Below are 19,310 nucleotides of genomic sequence, written 5' to 3' on the forward strand. Positions count from 1 at the left end.
TTCCTGATTTACCTTAAATGAGAGAGAAATGAATCTCTCTTCTTGTTTAAGCCTATATTAGCGGCAATTTTTGGCCACACACAGCCAGACCTATTTCATCCCAATACACCACTAGCCCCGCTTTATTCCCCAGGTAGACTTCCAGCTGCTCTCCAATTTGTAGGTCCTGAATCTATCAAGCTGCTTCACACCCCAGGCCTGTCCCTGCCACATGCTGTTCCTCTGTCTGAAACACACCCACCTTCATTTGGCAAACACCAACTCATCCTTCAAAACTCAGCTTCAGTGCTCCTCTCTGGGAAACTGTCCTAGATTCCTAGGTTATAGTACACCCACCTCTAAGTTCTCACAGCTCTGGGTCTCCTGTTCCACTGTAGCTCCTAACACTTTGTCCTGTAATAATCTATATCCATAGCTGTCTCTGGGTATACTGGTGGTAAGGGCAACGTCCAAGCTTCCCAGTGGGCCCAGGCAAAGGAAGCACAGTAAATGCAGAATGAATGAACAATGTATGAGTGAGTGCCTGGGGCCGTCAAACATTCTATGCCATAGAAGTTACAGTAACTGCTGTAGTCAGGGAAGGCTTCCTGGAGGAGGGGTCGAAAATTGTACAGAGCACGCCAGCTCTGGGGCTATTGAGCCAGGCTACTCCCTGGCCTGGTGTGGCAAAGCAGGCAGCACAAACCTTCCAGAGATCTTTATATGGCTTTAATGGAATGTTTCCAAGGCAGTCCCTAAGTGTCTCTGAGAGGTCACGGCCCCCAGCTAGAGCCTGGATCACGGATTGGGATTGATTGACAGGGCAGCTGCGTAAAGGAGCTCTAAGGCCCTGGGTCAGGCACGGGAGGGGTCAAGCATTGTTGGAAGCTGAGTTACTCCACGCTGGCGATGTACGGCCATCTGGTTTGGGTCAGAGGTCTCCAGGGACAGGTTTGATTTATAGGCCAGTGCAGTCGCCCAGGCGGCACGGAGAGGAGGGCAAAGAGGGGCCAGGGCAGGGGTGTCGGGGAGGAGGATGGAAGGGCCAGGCAGAGGCTCCCTGGAAGGCTGAGCAAGCACTGTGCTTCTGCTCTGGGCCTTGGAGTGCCTCAGGTTGCATTTAATAGAGCAACATTACAAAAGAAAGATTGAAAAGAACTAAGAAGTCTTTATTGCATGCCCACTATCCACCTGGGAGTATATCACATGCTGTTACTGTTGGGAGAAGAAACAGCCACCTGAGCTCCATCCAGTGATGCCAGGCCTTGGGCACTGTGCTAGGCTTTTCATGCTGGCAGGCTCATTGGCCTCTCTGTCACCCTCCAGCAGAGCCATTATTAGCCACATTTTACAGATGATGGGAACAAAGCGAAAGTGCAGAGTCCCGCAGTTTGGAAGGGCAGAGCTAGGATTCAAGCTCGGGCTTTCTGCCCAATTCAGAGCCTTTCCCCTCTGCCCTGAAGGGCCTCCAGAGGTTCTGGAGTTAGTGGAGGGAGAGGTGACAGGGGCCAGAGTCCAGCAAGGAGGAGCCACAGAGAACGACGTCTGAAGGTGTGTCACCAGGAAGGTGGTCGTGCCTTCATCTTTTCTGGGTTACAAACCCCGCAGGCCCCTACTATGCACCCAGATGTGCTCCAATGGTACAGAATGTTGTTACTACAGACTGAGATCATTAAAGAGGACTTTAAAAACGAAGTTGGGGGGCGCCTGGGTGGCTCAGTCAGTTAAGCGTCCGACTTCGGCTCAGGTCATGATCTCACAGTCCGTGAGTTCGAGCCCCGTGTCAGGCTCTGTGCTGATGGCTCAGAGCCTGGAGTCTGTTTCAGATTCTGTGTCTCCCTCTCTCTCTGACCCTCCCCTGTTCATGCTCTGTCTCTCTCTGTCTCAAAAATAAATAAACAAAAAAAACAAAAACACACACAAAAAAATACGAGGTTGGCATCTCTCTGACCTGTGAGAAAGGATACCTTTAGGCAGACGGAGAGGTGGGGCTGGCCTCCAGTCAGGGGCACAGCATAAGCAAAAGTGTGGGGGTGAAATTTGCCTGGTCTCAGGTCTGGGGGCCATACTCTTGTTTTTTTAATGTTTATTTATTTTGGGGCCATACTTTTGTGGTGGAAGTTCTGATACGCAGGCTCTGCGGAGGGAGGCCACGCACAGGGCGCATCGCCTTGGGGTGGCCTAGAGAAAAGGGCACAATGAGGGCCCCTGCTCCCCAGGCCTCCCTCCTGACAAGAGGCTGAGAAAATGGGGCCCAAGTGGGGCCGATGCCTGTCCTATGTCTTGTGGCGGACATTTCCTGAATAAGAGGGGCACCATCCAGGGTTCTATTTGGGGTAGGGGGTGAGTGGGTAGCAAGGGGACAACAGAAAAACCACAGAGCACAGTTCCCATGGACTGGGGCACTCCATCCCTCTAGCTCCTTGGATACGTATGGTGTCCCCACTGTCTAGTGAGGACACCTGAGGCTCAGGGGATGAGGGGGTCCTGTGGCTGGCCTAGGTCACACAGCTCCACAAAACCTGGCCTTAAACACACATCTAGAGAAGTTCAGATCGTCAAGTTGAGGCTAAGCAAGGAAAACAAGGATGCTACAGGGCATATCAGATGGTTTAAAAACTCTGCTACAGCTCATCGTGATCAGAGGAAAGATGCCAGGAGCAAGAAATGAGGCCTTCAGGACCTCCTGAAATGGAGTCTTTGAACTTGGAGTCAGACAGATAAGGTTCCAATTCCAGTTCTGGCCCTGCAACCTTTTAGCTTCTAGCAGCCTCAGTTTCCTCATCCATGAAATGGGGATATTAATATGACCCACACAGGGCCAAAAGGATGGGATGCATATATGTGTAAAACACTTGTTTGGGGCTGGGAGATGTTTATCAAATGGTTCTTTGACTTATCTTCGTTGCCACTTTTTTTGGGAAGCGTACCAGTTCTGTGGCAGGAAAGGTGGCTCTGGTGGGATTCGAGCTCCCCTCTCTGTGTTCTGCATGCCCATGGTGCAGACTTCATGAAAAGCCAGAGCCAGACCTGAGCAATGAACCTACCCAGGGCTGGTGTGTAGCAGGCAATCCATCATTGACAAGCCAGCCAGAAATGTCACCTCCCAGCTAGGAATGCAGACAAAAAGCTGATTTCTGCGTGGGGCGGGGGCCTACATGATGAAACCAGACACCAGGCTACTTCCTGCCAAGAGCATGTGCGAGGTACTGGCAAAGCCCAGCTCTGGCCTTTGACCTCTGCCCTTGATTTGTTTACACACAGTGGGGCTGGGGTCAGAGCCTGAGATGGGCCATGGGTTCAGAAAATGACAACCAGACCTAGCCAGATGTGCCTATGTGTCAGGGACAAGGAGAGTGTTCAACAACTCTCAGAGCATGGCTAGGTGTTGGTGAAAGGCCACCGGGTCAGGGGCAAAGAGGACAAGCCAGCATGGCCCCCCACATGGCGGCCACCGGCACTGTTCCATTCAATTGAGCAAAGGGAAAGTGCCTGAGTATTCGGGGCTAAGGAGACACCGGAAGAACGGGCTGGTCCCCTTCTCCAAAGAGCCTACCATCCAGTTGGAAAGACAGGACAGACACCTCAGGTCCTTAAAATCACAACTGAAGCCCGTCCGTGATTACAAGTCAACACAAATCGTCAACAGTGCTCTGTGAAGCACTCTCTAACATGATTTGGCCGTACCATTGACAGTGGGCTTTCAAGAGCCTGATTTTATTTCATCTCCATCAAAACCTTCATTTCTTCTTCCTCCCCTTTCACCCAAAAGGAAGTGGAGGCTCCATGGGCTCAGAAACTTGCCCAAGGACACAGACCTGGGAGTGGGTGATGGCTGCTCTCGGATCTTGAACCCAGGTGTCCAGACCTGTTGCCTCCTTGCAGCAGCCGCCCCTCCCCAGATGGGGCTCCTGGCCCCTGCTGTCCCCAGGCCCTCCTCTTTGGCATTCCTTGCATACCTCTGTCACTGGCCCCCTCCTGGCTCTCCTCACCCAGGACCTTTGACATTCTCTAAGGTTTCCTTCCTGGTTGTGCCCAACACTCCCTGGACGGGCATCTGTGCTGAATCTTCTTCCTATACCCACCTTGCTCAAGCCAGGCCCAGGGGAAAGCTGACCCTCCTCTTGGCACTGACCCCAGAATAGTTCCAGAATGGGAACAGAGGCCTGCACCCCTCTATTATGTTCCCCAGTCCTCCCCAGGGGCTTGAAAGCAGCGCTGGCCACGAGAACTTTGTGTGACGATGGAAACGCTCTGCATGTACCCATCCAACATGGTAGCCACCACCGACATGTTGCTATGGAGCACTTGAATGCGGCTGGTGCAATTGAAGCACTGAATGTTTAACTTAACTTTCATTAATTGAAACTCAAATCCAAGCAGCTGCATGAGGCTAGCGGCTGCTGTACTGGACAGCACAGCAGTGTAAAATATTTGTCATCATGTGCAGATAGTGTCTCAATACTAGATAGCAAAACAGAACAATGGAGATGCTTTGAGGTCATCTTGTCCAATCCCCTCCTTCCAGTAGTAGAGAAATAAAGGCACAGAAAGGTGAGGTAACTTGCCCGACGTCACACAGAGCTGATGGCCAAGGTGGAATAGGTTGAACCAGCTTTTTTGGCTCCAAATCTAGCATTTTTTTCCAGGACTTAACTCCTCCTTCTCTTTTCCACCCAACACCAGACTCTAGGTAAATCAAGTTACTTCAGCCTAAAAATGTTTTTTCAACTCACATATCTCAACAATCCATTTTGCCACAACACCTTGAATAACTGAGGGAAGCTGACGGTGTCATCCAAAATGGAAACAAAGTCCTCCACCTGCCATGTCCCTCCTGGGTGGCTCACCCGGCCTGGAGGTGACAAGCCCCTAAGCCAAAAGACATCTGTCCCATCCCTGGAGCTCCATCATGTCAGGGGACAGAAGGGAAGGCAGAGCCTACCTGCCCAGAACCCACCCAGGTGTCCCCCTTCCCAGGGTGCAGCCAAGGACACGGAGGAGCAGAAGCACAGTGAACAGTGGCTGGCCCAGACCTTGGCCACAGTGGTGGCTCCAAGCCCTGGGTCACCCGCCCACCACCCAGATAGGGAAGACGACTGTGAACCACAAATCACCAGCCACAGCACCCTCAACAGCCTGCAGGAACAAAAGAACAGTGTGGGGCGGAGACTTACCCAGGTCCCCATGGGCTTCCCTGCTCTGGAGAGGCCCCTTCTCTGGGGCCTTCATCTGGACTGCCAGATGGCTCTTAGTAGACCCATGGAGCCCTGTCATGCTCACACACACACACCACTAGGATCTGCCTCTTGAGCAGTGACATTGTGGAAAAATGAAAGATGGAGTTCAAATCAGCTTTCCCACTCACAGTGCGACCTGGGCAAGGCTCCCAAATTTTCTGGGCCTCAATCAACTCATCTGTAAAAATGGAAATGGCAATACCCACCTCAAACAAAGCTACCTTCACCAAACGTCCAACAGCGTGTCATTTGGTAGAACCAGGAGACATGTCCCAGTGGAAAAGGAACTTTAAATATTGCTTCTTTAAAATAAGGTTGTTTATGACTTTTTAAAAAACAGTGAATCATCTGGGTCTGTAGGATGGGAGGAAATGCCACGGGCTGCAGGCCCCCAAGTCCTATCTCTGCCAACCCCTATATCTCCCAGCCCTTGCTCTCCCCTGCATCACACCCGGCCTTGCTGGCTGCCCTGTTGGCCACAGACTTGCTGCCTGGTGCCCACCAACTCACTCTTCCCCAGATCTTCCCAGGGCTGCCTCCACCTTACCATAGATACCTCCAGGGCCCATCCCCAGCAGCAGCATATGGAGACACCCCTTCCCATCATGGTCCCCTGTTTTGCTCATTTAACCACAATTTTCTATGTCTAGATTTATCACAGCATTTATTTGTTTTTTTCTGTTTCTGTCTTTTCTCCTAAATTGCCATCACAGTACCCCCAGTGCCTGGCACACAGGAGATGTTTTAAAAAATAGTCACTGACTGATAAGCTGAGTGATAAAAAGCCTCTCTTATTGTGACCATGGCTCTCCAGCAGACTGTGGCTCCACGGAGAGTGGAAAGCCCGCCCGCCTCCCCTGCTCACCACTGCAGCCCGGCTCCCGGCCCAGGTCAGCACAGGTCAGGCCCTTCACAAACACTGAGTGAAAGGATAAATCACCTCCTTACACCGCGGGACGGACTGGCCCCCGCAGGACGGCATGTGGTTGAGCGAAGAGCAACGGCTTATTTACACCAAGATCAAATTACTGGCTGTGGGCAGAGTGCGACTAATTTTAATTTACTATTCCTGGCTAATTGGAAACTTCTTAGGATTCCGTTCCCCGAAGTTTCAACGGGAAGCTTGTAAAGGCTTTTGTGCAGATGCTGTAGGAGGAGTGTGCTCTTCCCTGGGCCGTGTCCTCCTCCACCCAAACCTGCAATGGTTTTTCACCCTGCCACGTGGACCCTCGGTTATCTAGTCATTCATTCAACAGAGGTCACTGAGAACCCACCATGTGCCAGATGCTGAGGACACGAGGGCAAAGGGGGCGACCTAGTCTCTGTCGACGGGGAGAAAAGCAGTGGCTCCGGACGTCGCGACACTGCACCTCGGCCATCCCAAAGGTGCAGAAGTGGCACACACAGGTATGTTCCACCTCCTGGAGCCCTGGCTGAGGGACTGATTCGGGGCAGAACTTCCACACGATGGACCGATCGACCCCGACACCCCTTGGGACACCCCAGGAGGCAACAAGGGGAGTAAAGCAGCCTCTCCAAACTCAGGCACCCAACACTGACACTCAACCCGTTGAGGCAGCAGTGAGGTACATGAGCACACTCCCGTTCCTGGACCACTCAGTCCTCACACACCCTCACACTCACCCCTTTCCTGAGGCAACTCCAAAGGAGCTGGACTAAACGTCCCACCCTCACTCGGCACCCGGCCTCCACGTGAGTGGCCCCTGGCCATGTCTCCGGCCCCTCCCCACAGAGGCGGCCACACTTAGGGAGATAAACCGGATCCCACATGCCCCTCCTAGCAAGGCCCAGACTCAGGCAGAGATCTGTCATCCACCTCACTAAACACCAGAAGCAAACCCACTCTCACCCTGGGACTCTCTCCTGAAATGCATTTTGAGGGAGAAACATCAACAAATAGGGCAGGATCTGGAACACGGCCGTAGCTCCAAATGGATCACCTCAAACGCTTCTACTTAAATGGCTCCAAAGCCAAGACAGCGACGTCGTTGCTGGCAGCTCCCACCCCTCGCTGCTCCCCAGGGGGGTCGCCAGCCTGGGAGGTGGGAAAGATGAGAGGCACCAGGTGCCTCATCAGGTGTGGCCCCAGAGGGTCGTGGCAGGGCCGCCTGTGCCCCCCGGGGCTCCCAGCAGGTAGGTCACGAAGCGGGGCTCACAGCTCTGTGTAGAGAAGCGGCTGCCGCCCGGCAGTATTTTCCAAGCTCACGCTGTCTCGGCTTCATTTCATCCCAAGCAAATAAATCATTAAGGAGGCACCGAGTCTTAGAAGATGCGATGAAGAACGGCCCTTAAACGGGACAGGCTTAGCTTGAATTATGGAAGGCCTCAGACAAGCGGCCTTATTAGTGTCTGGGCTGGGCTGTAACTCATGCTAACTGCCCCCTTGCCTTAACCAAGGGACACGACTGGGAGGGTCAGCTGGCTCCCCGACCGCGGCAAACAAATGCTGCTGCCAGCCTGGCAGGCTGTTTGCTCTCCCCAGTCGTTTCAACACCGTGCTGCAAATCTGCTTACTCCGTTCATCGCTACCACCGCACCACCCACTCCGCGTCAGCACCGCTCCCACGGGCACAGGTGGGAATGAACACAGTCCGGATGTCCTGTATTTAGGGGTCTTAAATGCCGTGGCAGTGGGTCTGCCGATGCCAGCTTCAGTAAACTCTTCTGCTAAGGCTCGAGACCACCAGCAAAGCTGAAGGAAGGCTCGCCGTGACCCCATGCGGTCTGGAGGTTAGAGGTGGGGGTGCAGGGGTTGGCGGCCTGGATTCCCGTGCAGACGGCTGCCTCCAAGCTTGTGCTGTGGGCGGGCTCTCCGTCTCTCTTGGCCTCAGGCTCCTCTTGCGGGAAGCGGGGCAACAGTACCTTCTCATCTGTGGGGATTTGATGAGCGAATGGGCACAGGGCACTTTCTAGCATTTGTATGGGGCTGGGGGGGGGTCTAAATAAGACGATGTGATGCATGAGCAGCGCCAAGCAGCATGTGGACTTTTGTAGGTGCTCAATAACTGTTTAACAAAGAGCCGTTTCTATTTGCAGTAATCTTTTCCCAAACAAAGTTGCCCTCATGGAAAATTCACGGATTTACTTGTGTATACCTTGCTGGCAGCTGTGTGAATTGGGGTTCCAGGACAGGTAAAGTGGGTCACACGGTGGTTGGGGAGGATGAGAACAAGAGGAAAATGGGGCTGGATGGGAAATGAAGGAACTATGCTGAGGCACAGGTGGACATCGGAAGGCTGGGGAGTGTCGGGGGGCAAGGCACAGGAACTACCCTCACGTCAGCCAGGCAGGAGGGGCAGTGGGCAGAGCCTGGCTCGGTAACACTGGGCTTTGATGGGGGGAGGGGGGCGGGCCTGAGGAACAGGCCAATTCCAACAAAGAGGTCAGCACAGACCAAGGCGCAGAGGAATAAGCAGGTTGGCTTGGCTGCAGGATCAGAGTGAGGACGGTGGAAGTAAGGGACAAACCATTCATGTGGAAGTCTTATCTTGTGCCCTGCCCTCAACATGCAGCTGCATGAGCATCACCTAGAGGCTTGTCAGACATGCAGAATCCCGGGCACGGCCCACACCTCTTAAGTCAGAACCTCATTTAACAAGATCTCCAGCTGACCTGAATGCACGTTAAGGTTTGAGAAGCACTGCTGACCACAAGTCTATGGGGTGAGTGCCATCATCAGACCCACTTTACAGATGGGAATACTGAGAAACTGAGAAGTTAGGAAACTTATGCCCAGCTCATCATAAATGAAGGGACGGGTGGGTCTCTGGTCTCTGGGCTGAACTCCCTGCTCTATGGTCTGAGAGGGGTAGGGACAGGGTCTCTGACATGTAGGAGGCACTGGGAAGCCATGGAGGGTTTCAACTTTGCTCAAACTGCAAAGGCTGCTTCTAGGAAGGCATCATTCTCCTCTTAAACTCCTATGTCCTCTGTCATCTATGTCAGGGTTTTTCAATATGGGCTCAAAAATTGCATTGGATTCTCACTCTCTTGTTTCCAGCGAGGTGCATTTTCAAGGGGGATTGGCAGTCTGGGTTTTAGGCTAATTAGTTGGTGACCTTGGGCACGTCCTCCCAGCTCTCTGGTCCATTCAGCTCCCACCTATAAAGTGGGGGTCTGGCACTGGCTGCTGGATGGCATCTGTTCCAGTTATAATGCCTGGGGCCTGCCTTCACCCTCCTGCCAGCTCCTGAAGAGTGGAGACCGGCCACCTACTCCCCCTTCCCTTTCCTCCAAAGGTCCAGCAGGGGCTGGCCCACAGCCGGGCCTACTGACCATCTGTTCTCAGGCAGATGCTGCCCCTCGGGCCCACCACCTCAGCAGCTCACCCCCACTGAATATGCATGTGGGGCACAGCTGGCAAGGGGGTCACTTATTTGGACATCCTTGCTGAACACTCATTCACCAACCAAGTTGCCACCGGGAACTACAAAATGCTTAAACCAGACTCTTAGCTGGAAACTTCTGAAACTGCTCACAAGGAAGGCTAAACACTCCCAGCTCATTTGCGACAAACTCACAGTGGTCTTTGAACCTCAGGTGGCATTTCCACCAAGTATCTTAAAGATAAAAGAGTCAAAAACCTCCCCAAACCAACATACTCCCTTATGTGAAATGCCTCAGATTGCACAATGTGGACCGAAATATTTTTTTTAATGTTTATTTTTGAGAGAAAGAGAGAAAGAAAGATCGAGATCGAGTAGGGGAGGGGCAGAGAGAGAGGAAGACACAGAATCTGAAGCAGGCTCCAGGCTCTGAGCTGTCAGCACAGAGCCCAACACAGGTCTCGAACTCACAAACCATGAGATCATGACCTGAGCCGAAGTCGGACGCTTAACCGACTGAGCCACCCAGGCGCCCCGTGGACCAAAATTCAATAACAATGAGTATTTCCACATTTAATAACTCTAACAGTAATTTTACCAAACTATGGGAGCTGCAATTGTCATAACCAGCAATTGTGAAACCTACTTTTTCCAGTATCTACTATGTGTCAGGCACTAGCCCACTTACTTTGTATATATCATCCACATGACAACTTGTAGCATGGTATGTTTCTATTACTATTATAGATAAGGAAACTGAGGCTCTGAAGTGAAGTGACTTGCTCAGGGTCACAGCTAATGAGCAGCCCAGTCAGGAGTGAGCCCTAGCTTGTCCCACGAGGCCACACTGACGCCCTCTGAAAGGAAGATGGCAGGCGCGCATTGTTTGCAGTGCCCCGTGTGTAACTGCAACCCGGCCCATGGTGACACTCTCCTGACTGAGCCTGAGCTCCAGAGCCCCCTTCCTACAGGCAGGGCTTTCCTCGAGTGAACCTACCCACTGCTGTTCAAATGCGAAAAACCCCCACTCACAGCAGGCCACGGTGTCTGAGCAAAAGCTTTTTTTCAGCTCAAAGTCTGTTCCTTTTTGTGGAAAACAAAGGGCAGGGGCCACTTTCTGAATGTCAAGATTCTGAATTGAGTTGCCCAGCCCATCGTGCAGCCTTCGCCTGGCCTGAGTGTGGGGACAGATGTGCTGTGCTCCACACACAATGAGAGGCGGGAATGGGTCACTCTAGGGTCAGGCTTCAAGAGGGCGGCCTCTCGTAGCCAGCCTCCCTCTGTTCCAGCTAACTGTGACTCAGGTCCCGCTGCAGCAGAGAAAAGAAAAGCTGCCACGGGTGGTAGGAGGCCAGTATATTCACGTGTACTTACTGAGCACCTACTATGTCCTCAGTTCCAAGGGGTGCAACAGCGGGTGGCCGAGAAGGCTGAGATGCAGTCCCTGCCTCCCAGAACCACCAGCTTCAGCAGCGGCAGTGGCAACAACAGAAGAGCAAGCCACGCTCATTGTGGACCCTCTCTGTGCAGGTAAGGGACCCGGTGACTTACTGCACTGACATTCACCCTACGAAAGGACCAGATTATGCGACTCAAATGATCTGAGTCCAGTACTGTCTGAAGCCTCCGTAACAGCAAATTAATGTCATTCTACTATATCTTAAACAAGAAGCCAAATCATTCACAAGATTCATCAAGTGTCCAGGAAGAGTTCAGCACTGGACATGGTCCAATCGGTCATGCAGGGTAAGCGCAGTAATACCCACAGCCCCCTGCAGCACACACACCTAGGAGCCTCATGCTGGACCATGCTTTGTTTCTGCATCATTTCTCATGCAGCAATGATGCAAAGGTACATATGATTATTCCCACTGCACAGATGGGAAAACAATGGCTCGAGGATGTTAATTGGCCAGGAGGCAGAAATGAAACTTAAATCGGAATCAAATGATCATTCTCAAAGACTGGAAACTGCCTTAATGTCAAAACCCAGGGGTCTGAATTATTAAATTATGAGACAACCATACCAAGAAACTCCATACAGCTGTTAATAAAGAATGAGGCAGCTCTACATTAATCATATTAAATCATCGTCAAGATCTATTAAGGGGGAAGTGAGATGCAGAACAATGTTTACAGCATGATCACACTCATGTAAAAATTCTCTGTCATAAAATTCTGGAAGGAAACTCGAGAAACTGTTAAGGGAGGTTGCCAGCAGGGAGAGGAGCTGGGGAGCTGATGGGTGTAGGGGAGAGGGGTATTCCATTGTCATGTTTATATTTCAGTTTGCCTTTCAAAAGTAAATGCAGGGGCACCTGGGTTGCTCAGTCAGTTAAGCATCGGGCTCAGGTCATGATCTCATGGTTCATGAGTTTGAGCCCCTCATCGGGCTCTGTGCTGACAGCTCAGAGCCTGGAGCCTCCTTTCAATTCTGTGCCTCCGTCTCCCTCTCTCTCTCTCTGCCCCTCCCCTGCTCACCACTCTGTCTGTCTGTCTCTCTCAAAAGTGAATAAACATTAAAAAGACAAACATAAGTGGGGCGCCTGGGTGGCGCAGTCGGTTAAGCTTCCGACTTCAGCCAGGTCACGATCTCGCGGTCTGTGAGTTCGAGCCCCGCGTCAGGCTCTGGGCTGATGGCTCGGAGCCTGTTTCCGATTCTGTGTCTCCCTCTCTCTCTGCCCCTCCCCCGTTCATGCTCTGTCTCTCTCTGTCCCAAAAATAAATTAAAAACTTTGAAAAAAAAAAATTAAAAAAAAAAAAAAAAAAGACAAACATAAGTAAATACATACATATTTTAAAGTCTCTATGGCTTCCCCACGCATGCCTCCTAGGTCACCGTCCCTCGTCCTAAGGAACTTATTTCATATCTACTTAGGGAAAGAAGGCACACATGTGGAAAAGTAAATGGAGCAGATGAGGGACACTAGGTGCTGAATGAGTACGCAGGGGACAGCCTGGGCTGAGGGCTGGGGGTGAGCTGGGGTCAGGGCACAATGATATGACAGAGGGCGAAGGGGAGACCAGGTCTGGCCCTGGGTCAGGAGCAAAGAGGAGCTGAGTCTCAATGTCAGGGAGACCGGGAGGACCATGTCACCTGGGAGAGACACATGGGAGTTGAGCAGGAAGGTGGTGAGTTCAGTGCAGACTGGAGGATGGCTCTGGCAAGGGGATGGTGTCCTTGTACTCATCTCAGTATAAAACTCTCTCTGGCCTTCATCAATACCAGAAGCCTTGGCTGGCTGCCAGCCTCTTCTGCTGAGCCGCTGCGCCAATAAATACTTGTTGGCAGGTCAATTAAACCATCTAGGAACAACGTCTGGAAATACAGTTTCCCCGGCCCGATGCAGGTGGCCAAGCCCTCTCTGCCAATTAGACCTCAGATCCTATGTTTCCCGTTCTCCCCCACAACCCCCACCCCAGAAAATGAGCCCTGGGCACCAACACCTGCTCTGTGGAATCAGGCCCTACTTGGTGGGCAAAATGGAGTCAGGGATGGTCTAGACAGCAGGAGGCAGGGCACAGGAGTGCTCGGGCCCGGGTTTAAGCACAGCTCTACTGCTGTCTGTCTGTGTGGCCTTGAGCACATTCACTAATTTACCTTTCCAAGAGTCCATTTGCCCATCTACAGAATGGAGATAATAACAGCACAATGCCTCCATGTTTATTGTAGGCACAAAAGAGAGAGGCAGGGGAGAGGGAGAGGGAGAGAAGAATGCCTGGCCCAGAGCACGAAACATGAATGGCATAAACAAACAAACAGCTTATAATTGTTATATGACTCTCAAATCAAAGCTGTGTGGCACTCCAAGCCTGCGCGTCTCTGTCTGGGGCTCCTCTCCACTTCCTGTGTCACTTATACTCCACTCACCACCCAAGATCTCCAAGACAGGAGACAAAGCCGTTCTGTCAACCTACTTTGCTGGCCTCCAACATGTGGAAGGAGGAGCCAGGGAGCAGAGGAGCAACTCCGGAAACCATCCTGGAGCAGATTCCAAAGGCCTGGCCCACCTCACAGCAGTTGGGCCAAACCTCACAGCAGTTGGGACATTTTCAGTGACATTCTCCTGTTAGCGACCAAAGCATGCCTGATTCACAGCCACTGCTGGGGCTGTCTTTATGCAGCTAACTTTTTAGAACACCCCGTGGAGCTCTGTGCTGAGCCAAGAGCTTTGAGGGCTAGAGATGAAGGCAAGAGCGAGGAGAGCTACCAGGACAGCATTTCAGAGTCTCACCTAGACCCACCGCTGAAGTTGAAAAGTCCAGTTGGCTGCGTGGCCACCCAGCCCGGTGGAGCAGCCTTTCCTGTTCCTTCCCTTCTGCCCCCTCTGCAAACGTCTCCACAAGGGGCCCACCGGGCCACTATGCCTCCCATTTGAATCCCAGTTCCCCCAGTTTCCAGTTTGGTGACCTTGAGCAACGTACTCAAGCTCTCTGTGCTTCAATTTCCTCACTTTAAATGAGATAATATAGGCATTGGCTGAACCAGTGGTTACAAGGATTAAATGAGTTAAAATTTGTAAAGTGTTTAGAATAGAGCCCAGCACCACCTAAGAGGGAGTTTAGTTTATTGCTGGTGTGCTATTACTGCTGTTATTATTTGGGCCCTGGATCTCATCATCTGGAGATTTGCCCACTTGCCCGGCCTTGGTTCCGTGCTTCATTCGAAATGGCAGAGCCCCCGGGGGTCCTGCAGCTCTTTGCAGCAAACTCTGAGAGGTAGAGCCACTTCACTCCATGCCACGGCCAAAGAACACATTTGCAACAGGAAAACGTGCTTCTAGGGGCTCCTGCCCCCAGCGAACACATGCTTCCGAGTTAAATGAGGTTAGACCTTTTTAGGTCTTGCTTTCAGAGTCATAAAAATTCAAAAATTGAGAAAAGGATATCCATCAACTTCCTTCCGTCACATTAGAGGAGAAGCTTCTAATGAGGCCACTTTTGTTGTAACCCATAGGTCAACCCCAGGACCTGGCTCCACTCACCTAGCTAATCAAAGCAGAAGCACCACTTGCCATGTAACTGCTCTGTGTTGACGAGCTTTACTACGTCCATTTTACAAAGGAGAACAGTGAGGTTCCGAGCAGTAATCCTTGCGCCCGGCCTTCTGGTGAATGCTAGGGCCAGACTAACATAGTCTGTGAGGAGCCCTGGGCACAGCTCTCTCCCTGATGATATTCCAGGGAAGCAACCCCAGAGAGCAGCCCCGCCTTTCTGCTCCAGAACGTGTCTCTGACTGTGCTCCCCTACATCCCTGTCGGGTCTGAGAATGGGGACTTGACATCATGTCCGCAACCAATGTTGGCACAGAATTCTCACGTACACAACCCCACATTGGGTCACCTTCCCTGCCCAGGGACTCCCTGAGGCCAAACGCCTCCCGGTGCCCAGGATGCCCTTGGTGGACATCAGGCCAGGTCCCAGCTACAGGCATCACACAGTCCCTTCCCAACCAGCCCCTATCAGAGTCCAATGCAGCATGTCCTATGGCCCACGCCGTAGTCAGGGCTTGCCCTAGGCTGACCATGGCCTTTCAAAGCACAGAAAAGTTGAGTTCCCCCCCTTTTTAAAAAAATTTTGAAGTTGATTTATTTACTTTGAGAGAGAGACAGAGAGAGTGAGCAGGAGAGGGGCAGAGAGAGAGGAAGAGAGAAAGAATTCCAAGCAGGAGTGTGGAGCCTAATGTGGGGCTTGAACTCATGAACTGTGAAATCGTGACCTGAGCTGAAACCAAGAGTTGAACACTTAAGCGACTAAGCCAGCCAGGTGCCTCTGCTGAGCTCCTCCTTTTTGCAATCATACCCTGCCCATGATAGAGAACATTACTTCTAGCTGGAGAACAGGCCAGTGTCATAGCAGACAAGCCAATCCTGACATGGAACAACAGATGCTACAGGATCACATCACATCCTGGCCTTTGCTTGCCTCCTCGAGGAGCATTCCAGCTTCAGCCAACCTCAAAAATCACCACCAGTGAGGAAAAGCATGGAACAGTCCACGTTTCAGCCTCACTGAGCTTCTCCAGCCACCTGAAGGATCCAAGCACTCAAAATGCCCCCAACACAACTATCTGTTCCCACCTAGCTCCCCACCAACATTGCACCAAAGAGGATACCAGGGCTTGACTCCTCCTGATCCTAACACGCATGGGGGAGCCACGGTCTATGACCTTGTTAGCATCTCAGCTTTGTGCCTGAAAACCAAGCAACAGATAATAATAGCTGGGCATGAATCAGTGAATCAATACCCAAGAGGAAGCCCACCTTGGGGGCCCAATTGCTGGCTCAGGTAGCTCCTGCTGGGTATCAATGTCAGCCTTTAATCCCAGCTACGAGATCTCACAGCAGCTGTGAAAGAGACCTGATCCTGTCCCATTTTACTGACAAGCAAAATGAGCTGTAAGGCATTAGAATGACTCACTGAAGACGCAAAACCATCGAGCACTGGGGATGCAGTTGGAACTAAGGCATGTCAGACTCCAGAGCCTTGTGCACCAAGTCCACCCTTCTAGTCCCAGGATAAATTCTGGCAAGTAAATTTCCCAATTCTGCTTGAAAGAGTGTTTGTTGTTGCCACTGGTTTTCTTGGTACTGGGGTTTGCCTGCTCCCCATGTCTGTGAGGGTTCCAGACATTCTCCACATGGCACTGGGATGATTAAACTAGCCCTTCTCAGCACACACTCAGCTGCTCTGAGATCTAACCAGATAAATCAGAGAAAACAGAACAACACTTTGCCATCAATGGCAATCTCAGTTCAACAACCATGAAAAGGAAATCTGAGCAAGAATGTCACCTATTACACCAGAGAGCTGAGCACACCAGCCACTTTCTGCTGGCCTGGCACCCTTGAAAACAGTCAACCTAACCTATACTCAAGTAAATATAAATTTTACTTGAGTAAAATCTTGTTCTTGACTTCTTTTCTTGGGTGTTACTCTCAGCGCCTCAACTGAAGGTGGGGGGGGGGGGAGCGTGGGAAAAGAATAAGTTTCAGCGGCTGACAGACGACCTAGGTAGACCCTGGCTCTCTGTAGCTCTGCTCCCTGAAATGGGGGCAATTATATCTCTCATTTGAAATGAATAAACTGGAATTCAGGCTTTAAGCACCTGCCTCTGTGACCTGTGTCAGGGGTGTGGCAGGAAGTCTATTTGGATGAGGAGTGCATAAGCCCACAAGGCTCCGCTCAGCTGGTGGCCATAGATGCCTCTGTCCAGACGCCACCCTGCCTCCGAATGACTACCTCCTAAAAACATAACCATTTTTGTTGCCGTGATTTTGAAGCTGCCTGACAGCATGATGGTGCATGTTAACTGACAGGAGGCCTTAGAGCTGCCAGGGATCAACCCCAGCAGCCTGGGGGCTTGCCTACAGCCTGCGAGGGTGTTTTGTTTGACGACGTGGTGTTTTCAGCAGCTGCCAACTCCTGAAAATTGGGATCTTTCACACAAATCTAGATTTCTGGGTCCTCTTGGAAAAATTAAGAGATTCTACAACTTTTGGCTCTCATTCCCAGGAGGCAATAATCAGCTAGAGATGATTATTCTTCACCAGGAAGAGCTGGGAATTGAGCGTCCAGTCCCTGCCTTCAGCTGGTGGTCAATACAGGAGAGTCGTTATTATCATCACTTACTACACTTATTATACATATTAACTCAGAGTGTATGGCATTCGTGTGCAGGGACTCTATCTTCTACCGTCCCTCTCCTCCTGCTGTGAGCTGAGGCCTGGCACAGAGGAGACCTCATTTTGCATAACCGTTATACAGACAGCAAGATTCATGATTCGCATCAACACAGGAAGCCCTTATTAGGTGCCAGTCACCGTTCTCAGCGCGTCACATACATTATTATGGTATGTGATCGTCACAACAACCCGCCCAAGGTTACTGTCCTTGTGCCACTTTTGCAGGTGGGAAAACTGAGGCACAGCCCAAGATCACCAAGCCAGTAAAGGAGAGTCCACATACTCTACACAGCAGGGTTATGCCCAGCGACCACGGAAGGTGGGGCCTCGCCTGCTTCCTGCCGCCCTCCCCAACTGGTCCCGCGACAGGCCGCCTCTGAAACCGCCAGGCACCCCCACTCTGTACTTACGGTCAAGGCCGTTGATGTAGCGCATGGTGACTTCGCAGTGGCCCCACACCGCACTCACCACTGGGTACAGCTTCTTGCCCTTGAGGCCGCGGAAGGCCACGCCCAGATACTGGCCGTCCACCACGAAGCTGAGCGTGCCCTCGTCCATGTCCAGCACCACGAGCAGCGAGTCCGGCAGCGCGAAGGCCTCCTCGGGCCCCAGGAAGGCGGGGTAGGCCACTCCCGGCCTGTTCTTGCCGTCGTGGTAGAGGCGGCTGCGGCCCAGGTCCCAGCCCCACGACTCCGCGTCACTGCCCACCAGTGCCGTGTAGCCCACGGAGTGCAGGGGGGCTCGAGCCGTGGCCACCCCCACTACGGCGTGGGTGCCACGCTGCCGCGCCGGCCAGTTGATCTGCCAGGCGTGCAGGCCCCGGGCGTGGCCCACCTTGCCGCGGATGCCGTCGGTGCTCTGGGCCACCGGGTGCCGGTGGAAGGTGAGCCGGTCGTCATCCTTGACGAAGACATTGAGCGAGCGGTCCTCAGGGTTCCACGCGTGCCGCAGCTGCACCGCTGGCCCCGCCGCCGGCATGTCCAACAGCTGGTCCAGCCGCGCCGGTCGCCCCGGCTCCGCTCCCTGTAGCTCCCGCTTGGCCGGCCGCAGCGCCGGCTCTCGCACCTCCACCGACTTGAGGCTCCCCGAGAGCTTCTGGCCCATGGCTCGCTGCCGGGAGGGGGCCGCTGCAGGCCACCGCTACCTCGTGGGAGCTTCCGCTCCCCACAGCCAGGGATGGGCCGCCGGGCTGGGTACCAGGCTTCTGGACCGTACACCTCCACAGCCTCTACCGGGCTGGGGCAGGGGCCCAAGCTCCTGGAAGGAAGCAAAGCGCACGGGTTACAACAGCAGCACCGACAGCCAGTGATGCCCAGGGGCTGCGTGAATCATAACGTGAACATGGACACAGGACAGCCATATGAGGGTGGGGTGGGGTCTCCATGGGAAGGGGAGTGGGAGGCAGGGGGAATGAGGGAGCTGGGGTCCAGGCTCTGGAGCCAGAAAAAACTGCATCCAAATGCCTGTCTCCAACTCAAAGCTGCATGGCCTGCAGTTTCCTCATCTGTAAAATGGGGATAAATAGCACCCTCTGGGTGGCGTGGTAATCTGGAGAGACAGTAATACAAAGGGCCAAGCCTGAGACTCTGGGGGCAGGTTTTCCTCTCTGGCTCTATCCTCTGGGAATCCCACAAGCACCCCTTCCCTTCGGATAAGCATGCTTTTTCTTTGGGCACGTAAACACCATTAACAACACTGACCCCGGACAACCTCCTCTGAGGCAAGATCCTGGTTTTCAGGGAGGAGGACTTGGCCACCATCTCTAGAAGGCCAGCCAGAGCCCAGAGTGCTTGGGCTGCTTGGACAAGCCCTGGGTGTGGGGAAAGATGGAGAGGTGAGCCCGGCAGCCAGTCCAGGGCAGAGGTATGTGCCCTCGCTTCTCTGGGCTAAGAGCTGCTGGGCTCAGAATGACTTCCCCTGAGACAGACCAAGAGGCAGGCATTTTTCATGCCCTGCTCTGCCTGGCCACAACCTCCCACCCAAACAGTGGCCCACTCCCAGCCACAGTCCAAAGGGAGAAGGAAAGAAACTTGCTGCTACACAGCACAGCAAGTATACTA

General features: G+C 52.7%; 1 protein-coding gene across 1 annotated transcript in view; it reads right to left on the minus strand.

The window, feature by feature from the left end:
- The window catches only part of SPSB4 (splA/ryanodine receptor domain and SOCS box containing 4), a 64,652-nt gene extending 46,298 nt beyond the window's left edge, over positions 1-18,354 (minus strand). Inside the window, exon 1 of the mRNA XM_049629779.1 lies at positions 17,661-18,354. Coding sequence (XP_049485736.1) covers positions 17,661-18,354 — 694 coding nt within the window. The remainder of the gene's footprint in view (positions 1-17,660) is intronic.
- Positions 18,355-19,310: the final 956 nt, after the last annotated feature.

This window comes from Panthera uncia, chromosome C2 (genome assembly GCF_023721935.1).
Source record: "Panthera uncia isolate 11264 chromosome C2, Puncia_PCG_1.0, whole genome shotgun sequence".
Classification (NCBI taxonomy): Eukaryota; Metazoa; Chordata; class Mammalia; order Carnivora; family Felidae; genus Panthera; species Panthera uncia.